At 43.5% G+C, this 16,713-nt stretch overlaps 1 protein-coding gene across 12 annotated transcripts in view; it reads right to left on the bottom strand.

The window, feature by feature from the left end:
• The window catches only part of PROM1 (prominin 1), a 117,786-nt gene that overhangs the window by 62,931 nt on the left and 38,142 nt on the right, over nt 1-16,713 (bottom strand). For all 12 annotated transcript variants that reach the window (XM_077934444.1, XM_077934442.1, XM_077934437.1 and 9 more), the window contains one exon: nt 1,083-1,141. In XM_077934444.1, coding sequence (XP_077790570.1) covers nt 1,083-1,141 — 59 coding nt within the window. The remainder of the gene's footprint in view (nt 1-1,082; nt 1,142-16,713) is intronic.

The raw sequence follows: 16,713 nt of genomic DNA, 5'->3' as shown, positions 1-16,713 counted from the left end.
TCCATCCCGCTCGCTGTCTTGGCTTCTGCCAAAGCCACGCGCAGCCTCTCCCGCTTGCTGTCTTGGCTTCTTTGCTCTCTGGGGCTGGGGAATTTTTTTTTCCCTTTATCCCCCCCCCCCTCAAAAACTAGGTGCGCCCAATAGTCCAGTGCGCCCTATGGAGCGAAAAATGTGGTAATCTTTTAAATAAATTTATGCCAGTGGGTTTTCAAATTTCCGCCTTTAGGGAACACTTTCTGCAGTCTTCCACTCCAACCTTGCATATTGCAAAGGATGCAGGAACAGGTTTTCGAGGGCACAGCCAGCTTTGAACCTCAGTGTCGCCCTTCATGAACTGAGCATTAATTTGGGAACACACCCAGTAGCCAGTAATCACAGGGAAAGATTGGAAGTAGTGGGCAAGCTGTCTTTCAAAGACAGTCGTCTACCCTTCCTGAATGTATAATATCAAGAAATACAGTTTGAAAGCCATTCAGTGAAGTTCATCCTATCTTTGCCCGTGCCTATGGCACACACCCCTCCCCCCTACTTGGAAGATGGTCCCTGAAAAGGAGTAGTTATTTTAAAATGGGGAGTGCAGTGTGTAGTGTGTGTCTTCTGGAGTTGATAATGCAATGGGGAACAGGATATGGACCAATATCAGATGCTTAATATCCGATCTCCAGAACTGGAAGACATGGGCTACATAAATAAAATCTACGCCACGAAGGGAAATACTAATGTGTTCATATATTTCAGTTTGCCTAAAAATCTTTACTCATCCGTATCTTAATCAGCCGTTTAGATGAAATGTCACAGAAAACCCTTTGCAAAGGAAGCAAGAGTTTCTATTTACACTGATCAAAAATATCCCCCAAAATCTTCTTGGAAAATATTTGATGCGGAAGCTAAGCAAAATGAAACCTTATCATGCAGTTTTGACACACTTGCATCTGGAAACTTGCTATTTAAAAGATAAACAAGAAGCAGATGTGGCAAAGTTAACATACTGTGCTCTGTTGTTTTTGTTAAAAAAATCAGCTCCACAAATAACAGACAAACAGTCATATGCAAACCATAATAAATACACATGAAAGAGTTACCTTTTGATAATCACCAGGGTTTTTGCCAAACGACTGCTGTGCTAGTTTTTTTATAAGATCTGAAAAAAGCAAGAACACTTCCAAATTATAGAGAACAAACTCAAGATTTTTGTAAATTTAAAAACCATTCAAACAAAATATGCTGATCAAATATCATTGGTGGTTATTGATGAAATACAAGAGTCTCTGTTTACATATGCAGTTTTACACTTGGAGACATAGGGAAATAAATTTTGCTAAAATGTTTAGAGGTCAAAGCTAAGCATTTTATGGGACGTGTTACCCAGCCTTTATCAGTCAGACTTTGTCGAAATTTGGGAGGAGGTCTTTCTAGAGAAACTCCCTATTTACAGCAGAAAATGAAGTGCTAGAGTGGACTGTACCACTCAGACCATAGAGATGAGTGTTGTATTTCTGAAATATATAGATAGGCATTATTTATTATTTATTTATTTATTTATTTATTTATCCCATTTATAGGTTATGCTAAGAGATAGTGACTGGCCCAAGGTGCACACACATACACTGGAATAAAGAATTAAAATATCATGGAGATAAGCTGTGGCTCAACTCACTCCCTGTTATGCCAGTTTCTATTTGCAGGGAGGCCTTTTGCTACTTGGAGAGCATTCGAAAATTTGATAAGCTCCTGACATCTGGAATAGTACACTTCACTTCAGGATTTTACCAGCTCATTTTGTCACATATGTAGGCCAGGTCTAAGCGACTAGATGCTGACTAACCTGAAGAATCAACTAAGTTCATACCCATCACAACTGATCCAAAAGTAATCCCTGCAGTTTGGCTAGTACAAAGATTCAGCCCAACTTTTATCGTTGTTGGTGGCATTAAGAGCTCTTTAGCTATTGCAAGCACAATTTTCAATGTCAGCTAATCAAGAGATTGAGATGAAAAGTGCCGTATTTTTCGCTCCATAAGATGCACCTGACCATAAGATGCACCTAGTTTTTAGAGGAGGAAAGGGGAAAAGCCCCATTTTTTGGGGATCAGCTCACAGTTCTGCAGCTTCTTTAGGAAAGGGAGCCATTTCTACAGTTTCCAGACAGATAATCTAATCAGCCAGTCACATGTCACTGGGGAAACAAACAGCCTCCGTCTGCAGAACATTCAACGATGGAGGCCTGGGCAAGGGGGCGGGGCCGGAAAGGGAGCCAGCGATCGACCACACATTCGATCCATAAGACGCACAGACATTTCCCCTTACTTTTTAGGAGGAAAAAGGTGCGTCTTATGGAGCGAAAAATACGGTGAATTAATGAAACAGAATTTTTTTTACATTTGCTAATAAACCGGGTTAACTGTTAGCATGGCAACTCAAAAAAGAAAGGAAGAATAGGACCATGAATAATATTGTAGATGAGGATAAGCATTTGACTAGCCCAAAAGAGATAAGAAAAGCATTTGAATTTATTTATACTTCATTGTATCTTTGTGAGAAGGAGGACTTTAAGAAAATGGACTCTTATTAAGATAATTGTAATATATCCTGAGTATCTAAGAAAATTCGGCAAATTTTGAATGCACCCGTATAGATATTGGAATTGCAAATGGCAATAAACCGAATGAAGATGGGAAAAGCATTGGGGCCAGATGGACTTACTGCAATTTATTATAAAAAGTTTTAGGATGCACTTATTGAACCACTTAAGGACACCATGAACAGAACTGATTCCCAAACAAGACAGTGACTTAACAAAGACAAAAAATTTATAGACCTATTTCATTACTGAATTGTGACTACAAACTATTTGCTACAATCTTGGCTGATAGATGGAAAAAGACACTGACTGAGTCAGTCCACAGAGACCAGTGTGGATTTTTACCAGGCCAACAAATGAAAGACAATATAAGAAACATAATCAATTTAATAGAGTACCTGGAAGTAAAAAAAATGAAAAACAGGCTACATTAATCTTCCTAGATGTGGAGAAAGCTTTTGACAATATTTCATGGTCATTTATGATTAAGGTTTTAGAGAAAATGGAAATAGGTAATTCTTTCCTAGCAGGAATTAAAGCAATCTATACCGATCAATCTGCAAATATATTAGTAAACAATATTCTTTCAGACAAATGCCAAATAGAAAAAGCAACGAGACAAGGCTGTCCCGTATCTCCACTGTTGTTTATTATAACATTAGAAATACTGCTTCAGAATATAAGGAGAAATGGGGAAATTAAAGGTATTGAGGTGGGACACAGAGTCTATAAATTAAGGGCATTGACTGATGTGTTGTGGGGGCTGGAACAACCTTTGGAGAAAGTTCCCAAAGCATTAGAAGAAATTAAAAGGTTTGGAGAAGTGGTGGGTTTCAAAATAAACTCAGATTAAAACAAAACGTTGGTTAAATACATGGATGAGCAGTCAAAAAATTTTTTAGAAAGGATGTCTGGTTTAAAAATAGGCAAAAAAGTTAAGTATTTGGGAATTTGGCTGACAGTAAGAAAGCTCAACCTATTTGAAAATAATTATATTAAATTGTGGGAAAAGGTTAAGAAAGAGTTGGAGGGGAGAATGAAACTCTCCCTGTTAGGTAGAATTTCAGCCATTTAAATGAATATACTCCCTAAAATACTGTTTTATTCCAATCAATCCCGATTGTAAATAATTCAAACTGCTTCAAGGAATGGAAAAAAATATATTTCTAAATTTATCTGGCAGGGGAAAAAGCCAAGAATCAAATATAAAATTCTGATAGATACAAAAGAAAGAGGCGGCCAGATTTGCAATTGCATTATGAGGCAGCTTGTTTGTGTTGGTTAAAAGAATGGATTGTATTGGACAATGCAGACATTTTAGATTTAGAAGGTCATAATTTAAAATTCAGCTGGCATGCATGTCTTTGGTATGGGAAGGCTAAAATCTATAAAAGTTTCATGAACCGCATTCTTAGGAAGAATTGGTATAGGGTCTGGGAGACTCTATACAGCTGGGAGACAGTATACAACCGAAAACGCAGGCAGCACTAAGATAAATTCAACAGAATAAATAATTTGTGGTTGATGCTAAAGTGGAAAACTGATTTCAATGGTTATAGTAAAATATTCAGGAATGTATGATATGTAAAATGAACCATGGAAGGAGAAGAAGGAAAGTCATTGGATACTTTCAAGTTTGTAAAATGTTTATTTTGAAATGTAAAGCTGAAAACTTAATAAAATTATTATTGCTATTATTAAAAAGAGCTCTTCCCATTGCCCCAAAGTGGAAGCCAACACTGACCACTTGACTGGGCGATAATAACAGAAGCTAAATATATACATGCAGCAGAATGAGGTGGAAGAAACCTTGTGGAATGAGCTGGAATGAGTAGAAGACTACATTTCTGAATGGCCGTAAACATGAAAAGAGACTCTCTGAAATGACATCAGAGAGAGAAATGCTTAAAATGTCTCCCTGTTAAGCTACTTTTCTCCTAGCAGGGTGTTTATACAGAGGGTATTATAACCCTCCACCTGCAGTCTACTTACTATCTCCTTCTGCTATGTGCAGAAACCAGGTCAGAACCAGGTCTGTCGGAAAAGCTGGAAACCAAAAATGGCTTTATTGTGAGGACGATGACATCATATATTTACTAATTAACTAAATTACTTTTGCTCTATGCCACAGCAGATGTAGGAGCTTGTTTTGAAAGACTAATAACCCAAGGCTTTGACACAGCACATGTTCTTATAACAGAGGTTAAAAGGGATTTATCTTCTAGAGCTTACTGGAAGGACTAATTACATTAATTCTTTACTCAGTAGCTTTCCTGGTATCCTTGCTTTTTCAAGGATGCCATCTGCCTGATCAGACACATTGCTCCCAATGAAGTATTGATACTTTTTGAATACATAGATGCATACATGTGTGTGAATCGCTTTGATAAAGTGCTAAAGAAAACTTTATCTGAACTAACAATTGGACTTTCAAGTGTTTGAACACTCAGAAGAACTGGGACATCAATAAATTAAAAAAGGTTTGCGTTGCCACACCACATCGCTCACAGACTAAGAGATAGGAAGAAAGAGCGAGGGCTTAGCAATAATCTCTGTAGACATTAAGCACCAACAAAAAAATTGGTTTGTCATTCCTCTGCCAAAAGAGCTTTACAGGAATGGATGACAGGTAAACAGTTTAGCTAATAAACAATGTCTTCTCAGGGTATACAAATTCTCCCATCTGGATGTGGCATGGGCTTACATCAGCAAAGAAGCTTTTTTAAACCCCTCTTGCCCTGGAGTTTAAGGTTACGTCACACTGTTGAAACAGGATCCTTCATTCCAAGATACTTCTAAGCTGGGGTTGGGGAAGAGACATTAAGCTGCACTATACTTTGATTCCAATGGACCAACTGAAGGAGGAAACTGGCCGGGATGACAAGAAACTAGGAATAAGGGTTAAAAAAAGTAGCAACCATCTTAGCATTTAGGCAGCACTGTTTAGAGCATGGTTAGGCAAACTACGGGGGTGGCGCTGTGGGTTAAACCACAGAGCCTAGGACTTGCCGATCAGAAGGTCAGCGGTTTGTATCCCCGTAACAGGGTGAGGTCCTGTTGCTCCTGCTCCTGCCAACCTAGCAATTTGAAAGCACATCTAAGTGCAAGTAGATAAATAGATACCGCTCCGGCGGGAAGGTAAACGGCGTTTCTGTGCACTGCTCTGGTTCGCCAGAAGCTGCTTAGTCATGCTGGCCACATGACCCGGAAGCTGTACGCTGGCTCCCTCGGCCAATAAAGAGAGATGAGCGCCGCAACCCCAGAGTTGGCCACGACTGGACCTAGTGGTCAGGGGTCCTTTATTAGGCATACTAAAGTTTTAAAATGTTGTAATAAGACATGCATTAGAAAATATTGTTAGCCTAAGACTTTGAAGACTTATTTAAACAATCAGTATTCAACTGCTGTTGCCTCCAACATCTTAACAAGGGATATTTTCCCTGGCTGTTCAACATTACTGACCTAAGGGAACACAGTCATCAAATTTACAGACGATAAATATCTTGAAAGGAATGACAAATACCGAGTATGGTGCCATTTTAGCATTAAGATTAAAATTCTACCCAACTCAGAAGATAAATCACAATGAAACTTAATCAGAACAAAAATACCATTTGGCATGCAGGAAAGAAGGGGCAAAAACACAAACCCCACATGCAAAGCAAGATAGTTATAGGTATACTGGGGGCTGGGGGAGAGAACATATCTCCCCCAGGGGCTTTCTGTCTACACGGGTGAGATAGTAATCTTTTCACTTAATTGGAGGCTACTAGGGGCCTGCCAGGAGTTTTCTTAATGCTTGGGCACTGAATAGGTGAGAGTGCTCTTGACCTCAGACTGGCTTAAATTGGATATAAACGACTGGCAAAATGCATGCATGCATCCAATCCATATTCATTAAAAGTACCGTATTTTTCGCTCTGTAAGACTCACTTTTTCCCTCCTAAAAAGTAAGGGGAAATGTGTGTGCGTCTTATGCAGAGAATGCAGGCTGCGCAGCTATCCCAGAAGCCAGAACAGCAAGAGGGATTGCTGCTTTCACTGCGCAGTGATCCCTCTTGCTGTTCTGGCTTCTGAGATTCAGAATATTTTTTTTCTTGTTTTCCTCCTCCAAAAACTAGGTGCGTCTTGTGGTCTGGTGCGTCTTATAGAGCAAAAAATACGGTGCTTGTCAAACATTTGTTGCCATCACGAATGGCTAAATTTAAATGTGTACCTGCATTGCCAGGGCAAAAATCGCCGGTGTTGCTTTGGGTTATATTAATAAAAAGGTAAAGGTACCCCTGCCCGTACGTGCCAGTCTTGCCAGACTCTAGGGTTATGCGCTCATCTCACTCTATAGGCCGGGAGCCAGCGCTGTCTGCAGACACTTCCGGGTCACGTGGCCAGCGTGACGAAGCTGCACTGGCGAGCCAGAGTAGCACACGGAAACGCTGTTTACCTTCCCGCTATAAAGCGGTACCTATTTATCTACTTGCACCCGGGGGTGCTTTCGAACTGCTAGGTGGGCAGGAGCAGGGACCGAGCAACGGGAGCTCACCCTGCCGCGGGGATTCGAACCGCCGACCATGCAATCAGCAAGTCCTCGGCACTGAGGTTTTACCCACAGCGCCACCCGCGTCCGCGTTATATTAATAGATATACCATATCTGAAACTTAGAATCATTGAATCATAGAATTGTGGGGTTGGAAGGGATCCCAAGGGCACTGGAGGAGGAACGGGGGTGCAGAGGGAGCGGACCGCCCCCTGGTATTATTTTTTTTAGAAGTAATATCTCTTCTGTGGTCTCCTCTGTCATGTGGCCTTCCTCTGGGTGCCATCCTGCTCTCTTGGAGCGCTTGCTGCCGTGGAGTAGGCACGGGTCGGGCCTGGGTTCGGCCATGTGTCCTTGCCCTCCCGGTGCTCTCCTACCTCTCCTCAGTGGTGGCAGTGCGGCAAGGTTGGGGCTCCCCTCTTTTTTCTCCTTCCTCTTTCTCTCTCTTCCTTCTCCTTCTCCTCTCCTCCTACTCCCTGCATCGGCTCCGGGGTTTTTACTGGCCTAGGAGGGCACTGGGCAGTCGGCCGGGCGCTCTCACTCCCGGCTCAATTTGGGTCATGGGGGGGGGGTGTCAGCGGTTCCCCCAACTGATGTGCCAGGCATCCCCGGTTCCCCCTTAGCAGTGGCAGTGGCAGCGGCAGTCTCAGCAGCCCGGAGCCAGCCTGGTAGCGCAGTTGGCTCTGGCTGGCTTCAGGAGCTGCTCACTGCCATGGTGCCTGCCATTTTGCCTCGCCGGAAGTCCCCATATGGTGTGTCTTGTGCCATTGAACCAATCACGCAACATTCATTCCCTACTAATAAATCAACAACACTTAAAATATAAATCAGGGGACATTAAATGAAATCCGGGGACATTGTCCAGGGACGGATTTTGTCCGGGGACAGATTTGTAAATCCGGGGACTGTCCCCGGGAAACTGGGATGTCTGTTAACCATACCTTAATCACACTCTCCCCCCACAAAATGAGAGGCGCTTCCAGTTCTCAAGGGAGCCGATTCCTGTCTCCCAGTCTGTCACCTCGGGAGATCTCCACTTCCCTGCTTCTTCCCCTATTGAGCTTCAACCTCTGTCCCCAATGACTTCCAGAAGGTAGGACACCAAAGGGGTGAAGTTCTTCCCCACCTGACATTGGCCGGCAACTGGGTGGCCTGCTGCCTGAAGCATGCCTCATTGACCTCTCCCGATCCTGAACCATGTGCTCAGGGTGGGTAGAGTCCAGTGGGACCACGGCTTCAAAGCCGTTAACTGGTACGGCCCTACATAGCAAATTAAACTGTCTCACACTGGAGTCACACCTCTGAAGGCCAAGAAGTTCTAGCCTCTCTGCTCTCATCAGCATGGTGATGGGGCTCCAACATCACCACCTGCTTGGCATTGTTGTCTTAAGTGAGACACGGCAGCCAAATTTCTGGGAGGCTTTGGGGGTTGCTGGAAATCACTTGGGGGGCCAGATGTCGCCTGTGGGCATTGAATTGGCCACTCCTGCTTTCGGGAAAATGCAAACGTATCCAGAAAAGTTCGTCCCCATCTTCTTGAAAGAGAGTAACCACCACGCACAAACCTCCATTTTGACAGAATTGAGTTTTAGTTTATCGAGAGGGTGGGGAGCTGCTGAATGTATAGATTAAAAATCATTTTATGGTTCTGGAGAGAGAATCCAGGGCAATGAATAGTGGAAAATGTGCTTTTTGAAACTTTAACCAATTGAGACTGGGCATCCTGAATGGCACCCTCATCTGAACTCTTGTCCTTAATCTATTGCAAATCCCTACCAGATGGTGGCTTGCAGAAAGAACGTTGGATAGCCATGATAAGCAAAATATAATGATGGGGGAAACTTATTGAAGTGTAAACAATATGGAGTGGCTATTTCTAAATGCAGTGGTACCTCGGGTTAAGAACTTAACTTGTTCTGGAGGTCCATTCTTAACCTGAAACTGTTCTTAACCTGAAGCACCACTTTAGCTAATGGGGCCTCCCGCTGCCGCCACCGTGCGATTTCTGTTCTCATCCTGAAGCAAAGTTCTTAACCCAAGGTACTATTTCTGAGTTAGCGGAGTCTGTAACCTGAAGCGTCTGTAACCTGAGGTACCACTGTATGTGTTAGCTGTCTTCTTCAAAATAACTCTTTTTCATTGTAAGGACCTTGTATTTAATGCTATACTTAATTTTAGCTAAGCAAGCCTATTGTAGAATACAGTCATACCTCAGGTTACAGACTCTTCAGGTTGCGTTTGCAACCCAGGCGTCCACTGTACTGGGACAAGCTTTGTCTGTCTGTTCTCAGCTTCAGTAGCAGTGGAAAAATAACCTGGTTGATGGGGGCAGGCAGGCAGAAAAGCTTTGTCTTTCCACTTAAGTAAAGGTGAAGGTACCCCTGCCCGTACGGGCCAGTCTTGACAGACTCTAGGGTTGTGCGCCCATCTCACTCAAGAGGCCGGGGGCCAGCGCTGTCCAAAGACACTTCTGGGTCACGTGGCCAGCGTGACATCGCTGCTCTGGCGAGCCAGAGCCGCACACGGAAACGCCGTTTACCTTCCCGCCAGTAAGCGGTCCCTATTTATCTACTTGCACTTGAGAGTGCTTTCGAACTGCTAGGTTGGCAGGCGCTGGGACCGAACGACGGGAGCGCACCCCGCCGCGGGGATTCGAACCGCCGACCTTTCAATCGGCAAGCCCTAGGCACTGAGGCTTTTACCCACAGCGCCACCCGCGTCCCGTCTTTCCACTTAGGTGCCAGTTTTATGACACCTCAGCCCCCTCAGAGTATGTGGGGACGGCGCTGGGCTCTCCCCCCCCCAATCTTGAGGGACTGGGCTTCCCTCCGATGGCAGGCCCCACTGGGCCTCCTTCTGACGCACATGACATCACATGTGTGACATCACGCACGCACGACAAGGCCCCCCTCCCAATATCAGGCAGAACTCGTCGCTTATGTCTTTCAATCAAAGTAAAACACTGAATCATTTGAAGCAGTCTCTCCCCCCCCCCCAATTTTGTAGCTGTGCTATATTCCTCTAGTACCAAGCTGAAACATATTTGCAAGTTCCCCTTTTGCTAAGCAAATTGCTTTGATAACTTTATTGAAATGTGGTATATAAATATTACTTATCAATGAAGGGAGAGGCCTCATGGAAGAAGTGTGGGAGGATACTAGGCTTGGATGTGTTCAAGGCCTGAGATGGTTACCCTACGTGCAAAAGCAGTCGCCCACACCCAGAGAAGTTAGCATGTTAAGAAGAGATCTGTGTTCTAATTCTCCTCCATGTGGTAGCTTTCTACTTGCAGAGGATTATCTGCATAGAGTACTGTTCAACTCAATGTGAGCCCTCACCTGAAGTGTACATTCCCAATTCAGTCTTATCATGTAAGTGAGAAAGAAGTTGGCAAAATTTAAAGTGCAGACACTCTATTGGCTGTTTCACACGTTATATGGTTTCTCACTGAGCGTACGCTCATCAAGGAGCTGAAGGTAATCCCAATGTATCCCAATTATGCTCAAGTATCCAACAGGTTTGCCATTTTATACTCATGTTAGATATGTAAAAAGGTAAAGGACCCCTGACAATTAAGTCATCACGAATGACTTTGGGGTTGCAGCGCTCATCTGGCTTTACTGACCTGGGGAGCCGGCGTACAGCTTCTGGGTCATGCGGCCAGCATGACTAAGCCACTTCTGGCGAACCAGAGCAGCACACGGAAACGCCGTTTACCTTCCCGCCGGAGCGGTACGTTTCAAACTGCTAGGTGGGCAGGAGCAGGGACCGAGCAACGGGAGCTCACCCCATCGCGGGGATTTGAACCGCCGACCTTCTGATCGGCAAGCCCTAGGCTCAGTGGTTTAACACACAGCGACACCAGCATCCCAGTATGCCTAATACTAATGTGTAAACTACACTGACTATAACAAACACTTCATTAGAATCGTCACCCTTAGTTGACTCGAATAATTTTTATTTATTTTGTCATTTAGTTTGAAAGAAGGTAAAGGCAATCCTTGAGTCTATCTTCTCTAAATGGGGGGGGGGGGCACGGTGAAGTGGTGACTCACACACACACACACACAACCCACAGCGTCGATTCCAGGTTTGTAAATAGGGAGTCACTAGCCATACACTGAAAGGTTGTCAGTGAACTCTCCTGCATTGAAGAGATATGGGGTGGGCTGCCTGCATACACAAGTGTCTTGCAGTGCACCCTCCCATATCCCATTCACCTTGAGGAGCCCCAGTTCCCTGGCTGGGGACTGGGAGGGATACACACCCAATGCCGATTTATAGGTGGTACATGACTCCAGTCAAGCTTGCAAAAATTTACCACTTGCCTGATAATAAGTGTTGGAAATGTAAAGAAACTGAGGGTACATTCTTTCACCTCTGGTGGACGTGCCCAAGGATTAAGGCCTTCTGGGAGATGATTTATAATGAAATGAAAAAGGTATTTAAATATACCTTTCTGAAGAAACCAGAGGCCTTTCTCCTGGGCATGGTCGGCCAGTTGGTGTCAAAGAAAGATAGAACTTTTTTTTATGTACGCCACAACAGCAGCAATAATACTCATCGCGAAGTATTGGAAGACAGAAGATTTACCCACCGTGGAAGAATGGCAGATGAAGGTTATAGACTATATGGGACTGGCAGAAATGACCGGCAGAATCTGAGACCAGGGAAAAGAGACGGCGGAAGAAGATTGGAAGAAATTTAAGGACTATCTTAAGAAATATTGCAAAATTACGGAATGTTAGAACGATGTTGATTTAGAAATTTATTGGTTTTCAGCTGTAACGATTAGATAAATAAGAAAAGAAAGGTTAAAAATTAAATAGAAAACAGGGGAGGGATTTGCTGATTTGAATTAATTAGAGATTAGAATATAGAAAGGGGAGGTATAAGGAGGTCGGGAAAATAGGTTTAATGAATATAAGGGATGGAAATTATACTTGTTGTAGTATGTATTTTGTATGTATGTATTTTTGTTTTTTCTGTTTTTTCTATTTTATATAAATTTTCAAAAAACCTTAATAAATATCTCATTAAAAAAAAATACACACCCAATGCCTAAGCCAAGGTCTTCCTACATCTGAAAGGTTTAATGAAGTTGTGGCCAATTTTTAATCCCGTAACACGTCACAAGTGATTATTCTTTCTGGTGGTCTCTCGGGGCCAGGGGATTCTCTGCCTGGGCACGCAAAGGTTCAACTAATGTTGAATCACACAGGCAAATTCTCCTTTGAATGTTGACTTCAAGATCCTGCAGGTGTTTGACCTAGAAGGCTTAATTCTATTATGGGGGAACATATTAAACAGAGAGAAAAAGATATGGAACATAGCATTCACCCTGTTGTCAGGGAGAGGCACACGGGAAAAGATGAAAGGACAGAAACCAGCAGTTATAGAGAGCCTAAAGAGATTATCAGCAGCTTGTCGTCTGACAGTCAGTCTGACGTAGAGAGGGAGCAACTGTGCACAAGGGGAAGGAGGCTAATGGAAACGCGGGAGATGTACGTTTGAACTTTGTCAAATAAATCAATTGTTTGGAACTGGCTGGGAGCCTGGAGTCTTATCTATGGCCAGCTGGACAGCACTAAGCCTCTGACACCTGTCACATGCTCCCCTTAACAATGCTTCACACTTCAGCTACAGGAAATGAAGTAGAGAAGAGGACTTGCTGCCCAAATCCTACTGCAAGAAAAAAACACCCAGATGAGCATCATCTTATTTGGAAGAGCACCTGGTTTCCATAGTGACAAAGCAGAAGCCACTAAGACATTCCAAGCAAGCTAAGAATCAGATGAAGTTTGCCTCACTTCTTAATAGTGAGCTGCAATAGTCAAGGGAGAAAACACACATGCATACTTTCCACACACTCAGCAACTGCCTGCACAAACAACATACATTGCTTAACTTGGGTAGGCAACCAAAGGCTCAGGGGCCGGATGCGGCCCAATCGCCTTCTCAATCCAGCCCATGGACGGTTCGGAAACCAGCATGTTTTTACATGAGTAGAATGTGTCCTTTTATTGAAAATGCATCTCTGGGTTATTTTGTGGGGCATAGGAATTTGTTCATTCCCCCCCCCCCAAAAAAAAATATAGTCCGGTCCCCCACAAGGTCTGAGGGACGGTGGACTGGCCCACGGCTGAAAAAGGTTGCTGACCCCTGGCTTGACTAAACCACTTCTGGTGCAACGGAATTGTTGTTGTTTAGTCGTTTAGTCGTGTCCAACTCTTCATGACCCCATGGACCAGAGCATGCCAGGCACTCCTGTCTTCCACTGCCTCCCGCAGTTTGGTCAAACTCAAGCTGGTAGCTTCGAGAACACTGTCCAACCATCTCGTCCTCTGTCGTCCCCTTCTCCTTGTGCCCTCCATCTTTCCCAACATCAGGGTCTTTTCCAGGGAGTCTTCTCTTCTTGATAACCAGCGTGCACAGAAACACTGTTTACCTTCCCACGGTACCTATTTATCTACTTGCGCTTTGACGTGCTTTCGAACTGCTAGGTAGGCAGGAGCTGGGACAGAGCAACAGGAGCTCACCCCGTTGTGCGGATTCGAACCGCCAACCTTCTGACTGGCCAGCCCAAGAGGCTCAGTAGTTTAGACCACAGTGCTACTTTGCTTCTAATTTGCATGTCAGTGATAGCATTTGCTATAAATATGCATCTAAGTGACTAGTAAACACAATATTGGTGATGTTTCATGGGACTACTGTAAATTCACTGTAGCCTCACCATCATGACAGCCAAGGAGATTTAACATGATTCAATAAACCTTTGCAGTGACAGCTGCACATTTGTACTCTGCTTTTTGAAGCACCCCCAAAGCACCATGCACAGAACATATACAATTTTAAAACATACCTCTACATCACCAGAATAGGTAAAGCAGTAAAGAACATGTCAAGAACACAGCCAAATGTGATTAGAAATTCAGAGTTTTGCAGCCTTTTCAAAAAGTGGGCTTACTTTTTTGGCTCATGGTTAAAACCAGGCACTTTAAATGGGACTCAGTTTAAAGTGCCGGTATTAACCTACATTAATAGCAAAAGACCAGGTTACCTGAATGATCCATCCCATATATGCACACCCAAACTTTAAGATCCTCTTTGGGGAGCCTGCTCTCCGTTCTCCACCCCAAGTGAACTGCTAGGTTCACCACCATAGAGAAGACTTTTCTGGTACTGTACCCAGGTAATTCAATAGGTTCCACACATTAAAGCCTCACCTGGTGCTTCTCTGTGGTCTTTTGAAGTGCCAGGTGAATACATTTTCATTCACCCATGCTTTTATACAGTGGTACCTTGGTTCTCAAACGCCTTGGTACTCAAACAACTTGGAACCCAAACCCTGCAAACCCAGAAGTAAGTGTTCCAGTTTGCGAACATTTTTCAGAAGCTGAACATGCTCTGTTTTGAGTGCCACACTTCCATTTTGAGTGTTACTCTGATGTCTGTCTGTTATCGCTATTTATTTTGTGTTTTTGTTTTTTTCTGCTTTTCTGTTTTGTTTTTGTGACTGTGTGGAACCCAGTTCAGCTACTGATTGATTGATTGATTGTGTGACTGCAGTACATTATTTATTGCTTTCATTTTATGGATCAATGGTCTCATTAGATAGTAAAATCCATGATAAATTGCTGTTTTAGGGGTTGTTTTTGAAAGTCTAGAACAGATTGATTCACTTCGCATTACAGTGGTACCTCGGGTTACATACGCTTTAGATTACAAACACTTCAGGTTACAGACTCCACTAACCCAGAAATAGTACCTCGGGTTAAGAACTTTGCTTCAGGATGAGAGCAGAAATCGTGCTCCAGCGGCGCAGCAGCAGCAGGAGGCCCCATTAGCTAAAGTGGTGCTTCAGGTTAAGAACAGTTTCAGGTTAAGAACAGACCTCCAGAACGGCGAACCCGAATTCGCGGAAGGAACCCCGTAAGGGGCTCCGGAGTGAAGGAGGGGGAGCGGTGCTGTGAGTTCATCGCTCTTTCTGCGGAGGCGAAGCCGCGAGGCTGTCACGGATGAGCGCCGACCTTTCTTCCTGGAAATATCAGGCTGAAACAACAATCCCGTGAGTAAAGACTTGAAATTCGGTAGAATAAATTTAAAGAATTTGGCTGAAACCGGGAGACGAGAAAAAGGAAGTCCGTCTTCCGGCACTGCTTCTAAGATCAAAGCAAAGGACAGGAGGAGCTGAATGCGCTGTGTGGGGAAGCGTTAAAGAGGGACGTTCGTGCATTTTTGGACTGACTTTTAAAGAAGAAATACAGAAGTATCCGTGAGTAAACCTTTAAAATTTAATTTGGAGTGGTCCCCTTGCCTGGGGGCAACAGAGGTTGTGATCTCCAAATCATCGGACTGCCGGGGGGGGAAGTTGCCTTAACTGTGGAACTGTTACAAAACTCCTAGATACTTTTGGATACTAAAGTGACACATTTGAGCTCAACTAGCTAGACTGGATATTGTTGCAGGCACCTTGTTGGAACTTTGTTAAAGTTTGGAAGTGCTCTGCAGAATCTGCTTTTTAAGTGTTTTGGGACAATTGTGCTTTTAAAATCGGAACAATAGAGATTTTAATGGCGGAAAAGTTGCCTTCTTCTTACTGAACTCTGGTGGCACTCCCCCTAGAGGACTTTGGGAATATAAAGGCCTGGGAACAGCTCTATTTGTTTACTTTCTCTCATTGGATTGTTTTTGAAGTGGACTTGTCTTTCCCATGGGATTACAATATTTGACCTTGAACATTGACTGATGAGTGGTACAGGAAAGACAAGAGCAGCCAAAGCTAAGGAAGCTAAGGAAAAAGAAAAAGCGAAAAAGCAGGCACAGCTTGTGCAAACAACTTTGGCTCAGGGACGCAGATTATCAGTGCCAGCTGTGCTTGCAACGCAAAAGTTAGAAGTTGAAAAGCCTAAAGAACTTGAAGAGGAGGATATGGCAGCAGGAGGATCAGAGGCTGTTCTGAAGCAAATTTTGGAACAACTGTCAACCTTAAATCAAAAAGTAGATAATCAATCAATCAAAATTGACCAAGCTACATCCTCGATTCAGAAATTGACGGATCAGGTTTCCCAACATACACAAGCAATTGAGAAATTGCAAGGAGCAACAGAAGAGAATCGTAAACTAGCAGGGGAAGCCATTCAAATAGCAACGTCAGCTAAGAAAGAGGTCGAGGAAGTTAAAGCAGAAGTCAAGCCTCTGCATAAACAGATTGGGGACCAGCAAACCTATCTTTCTTTGGTGGAATTGAAAAACCGGGAGACCAACCTCAGATTGAGGGCTATCCCAGAAATTGAACAAGAAGATCTGATTGGATTTTTGACAACAGAATTCTCAAAGTTCTGGGCTATAAAAGAAGAAACTGACTTTAAAATAGTATCGGCTTTTCGACTGGGAAGATTGGTAAGAAAGGACAGATCTAGAGACTGTTTGATAGCTTTGAGAACAAGGGATGAGAGAGACAAGATACTAGGCCTTCACTTTAAAAACTCACTTGAGATACAAGACAAAAGGGTGGAAATTTACAGAGATATACCTAAACAGTTATTGGACTTGAGAGCCACCTACTCAGAATTGGCAAAGTTGTTGAGACTCAAC

Source organism: Podarcis muralis, chromosome 9 (genome assembly GCF_964188315.1).
Source record: "Podarcis muralis chromosome 9, rPodMur119.hap1.1, whole genome shotgun sequence".
Lineage (NCBI taxonomy): Eukaryota > Metazoa > Chordata > Lepidosauria > Squamata > Lacertidae > Podarcis > Podarcis muralis.
The sequence above is the reverse complement of the archived record's forward strand: the minus strand, read 5'-3'. Positions and strand labels throughout refer to the sequence as shown.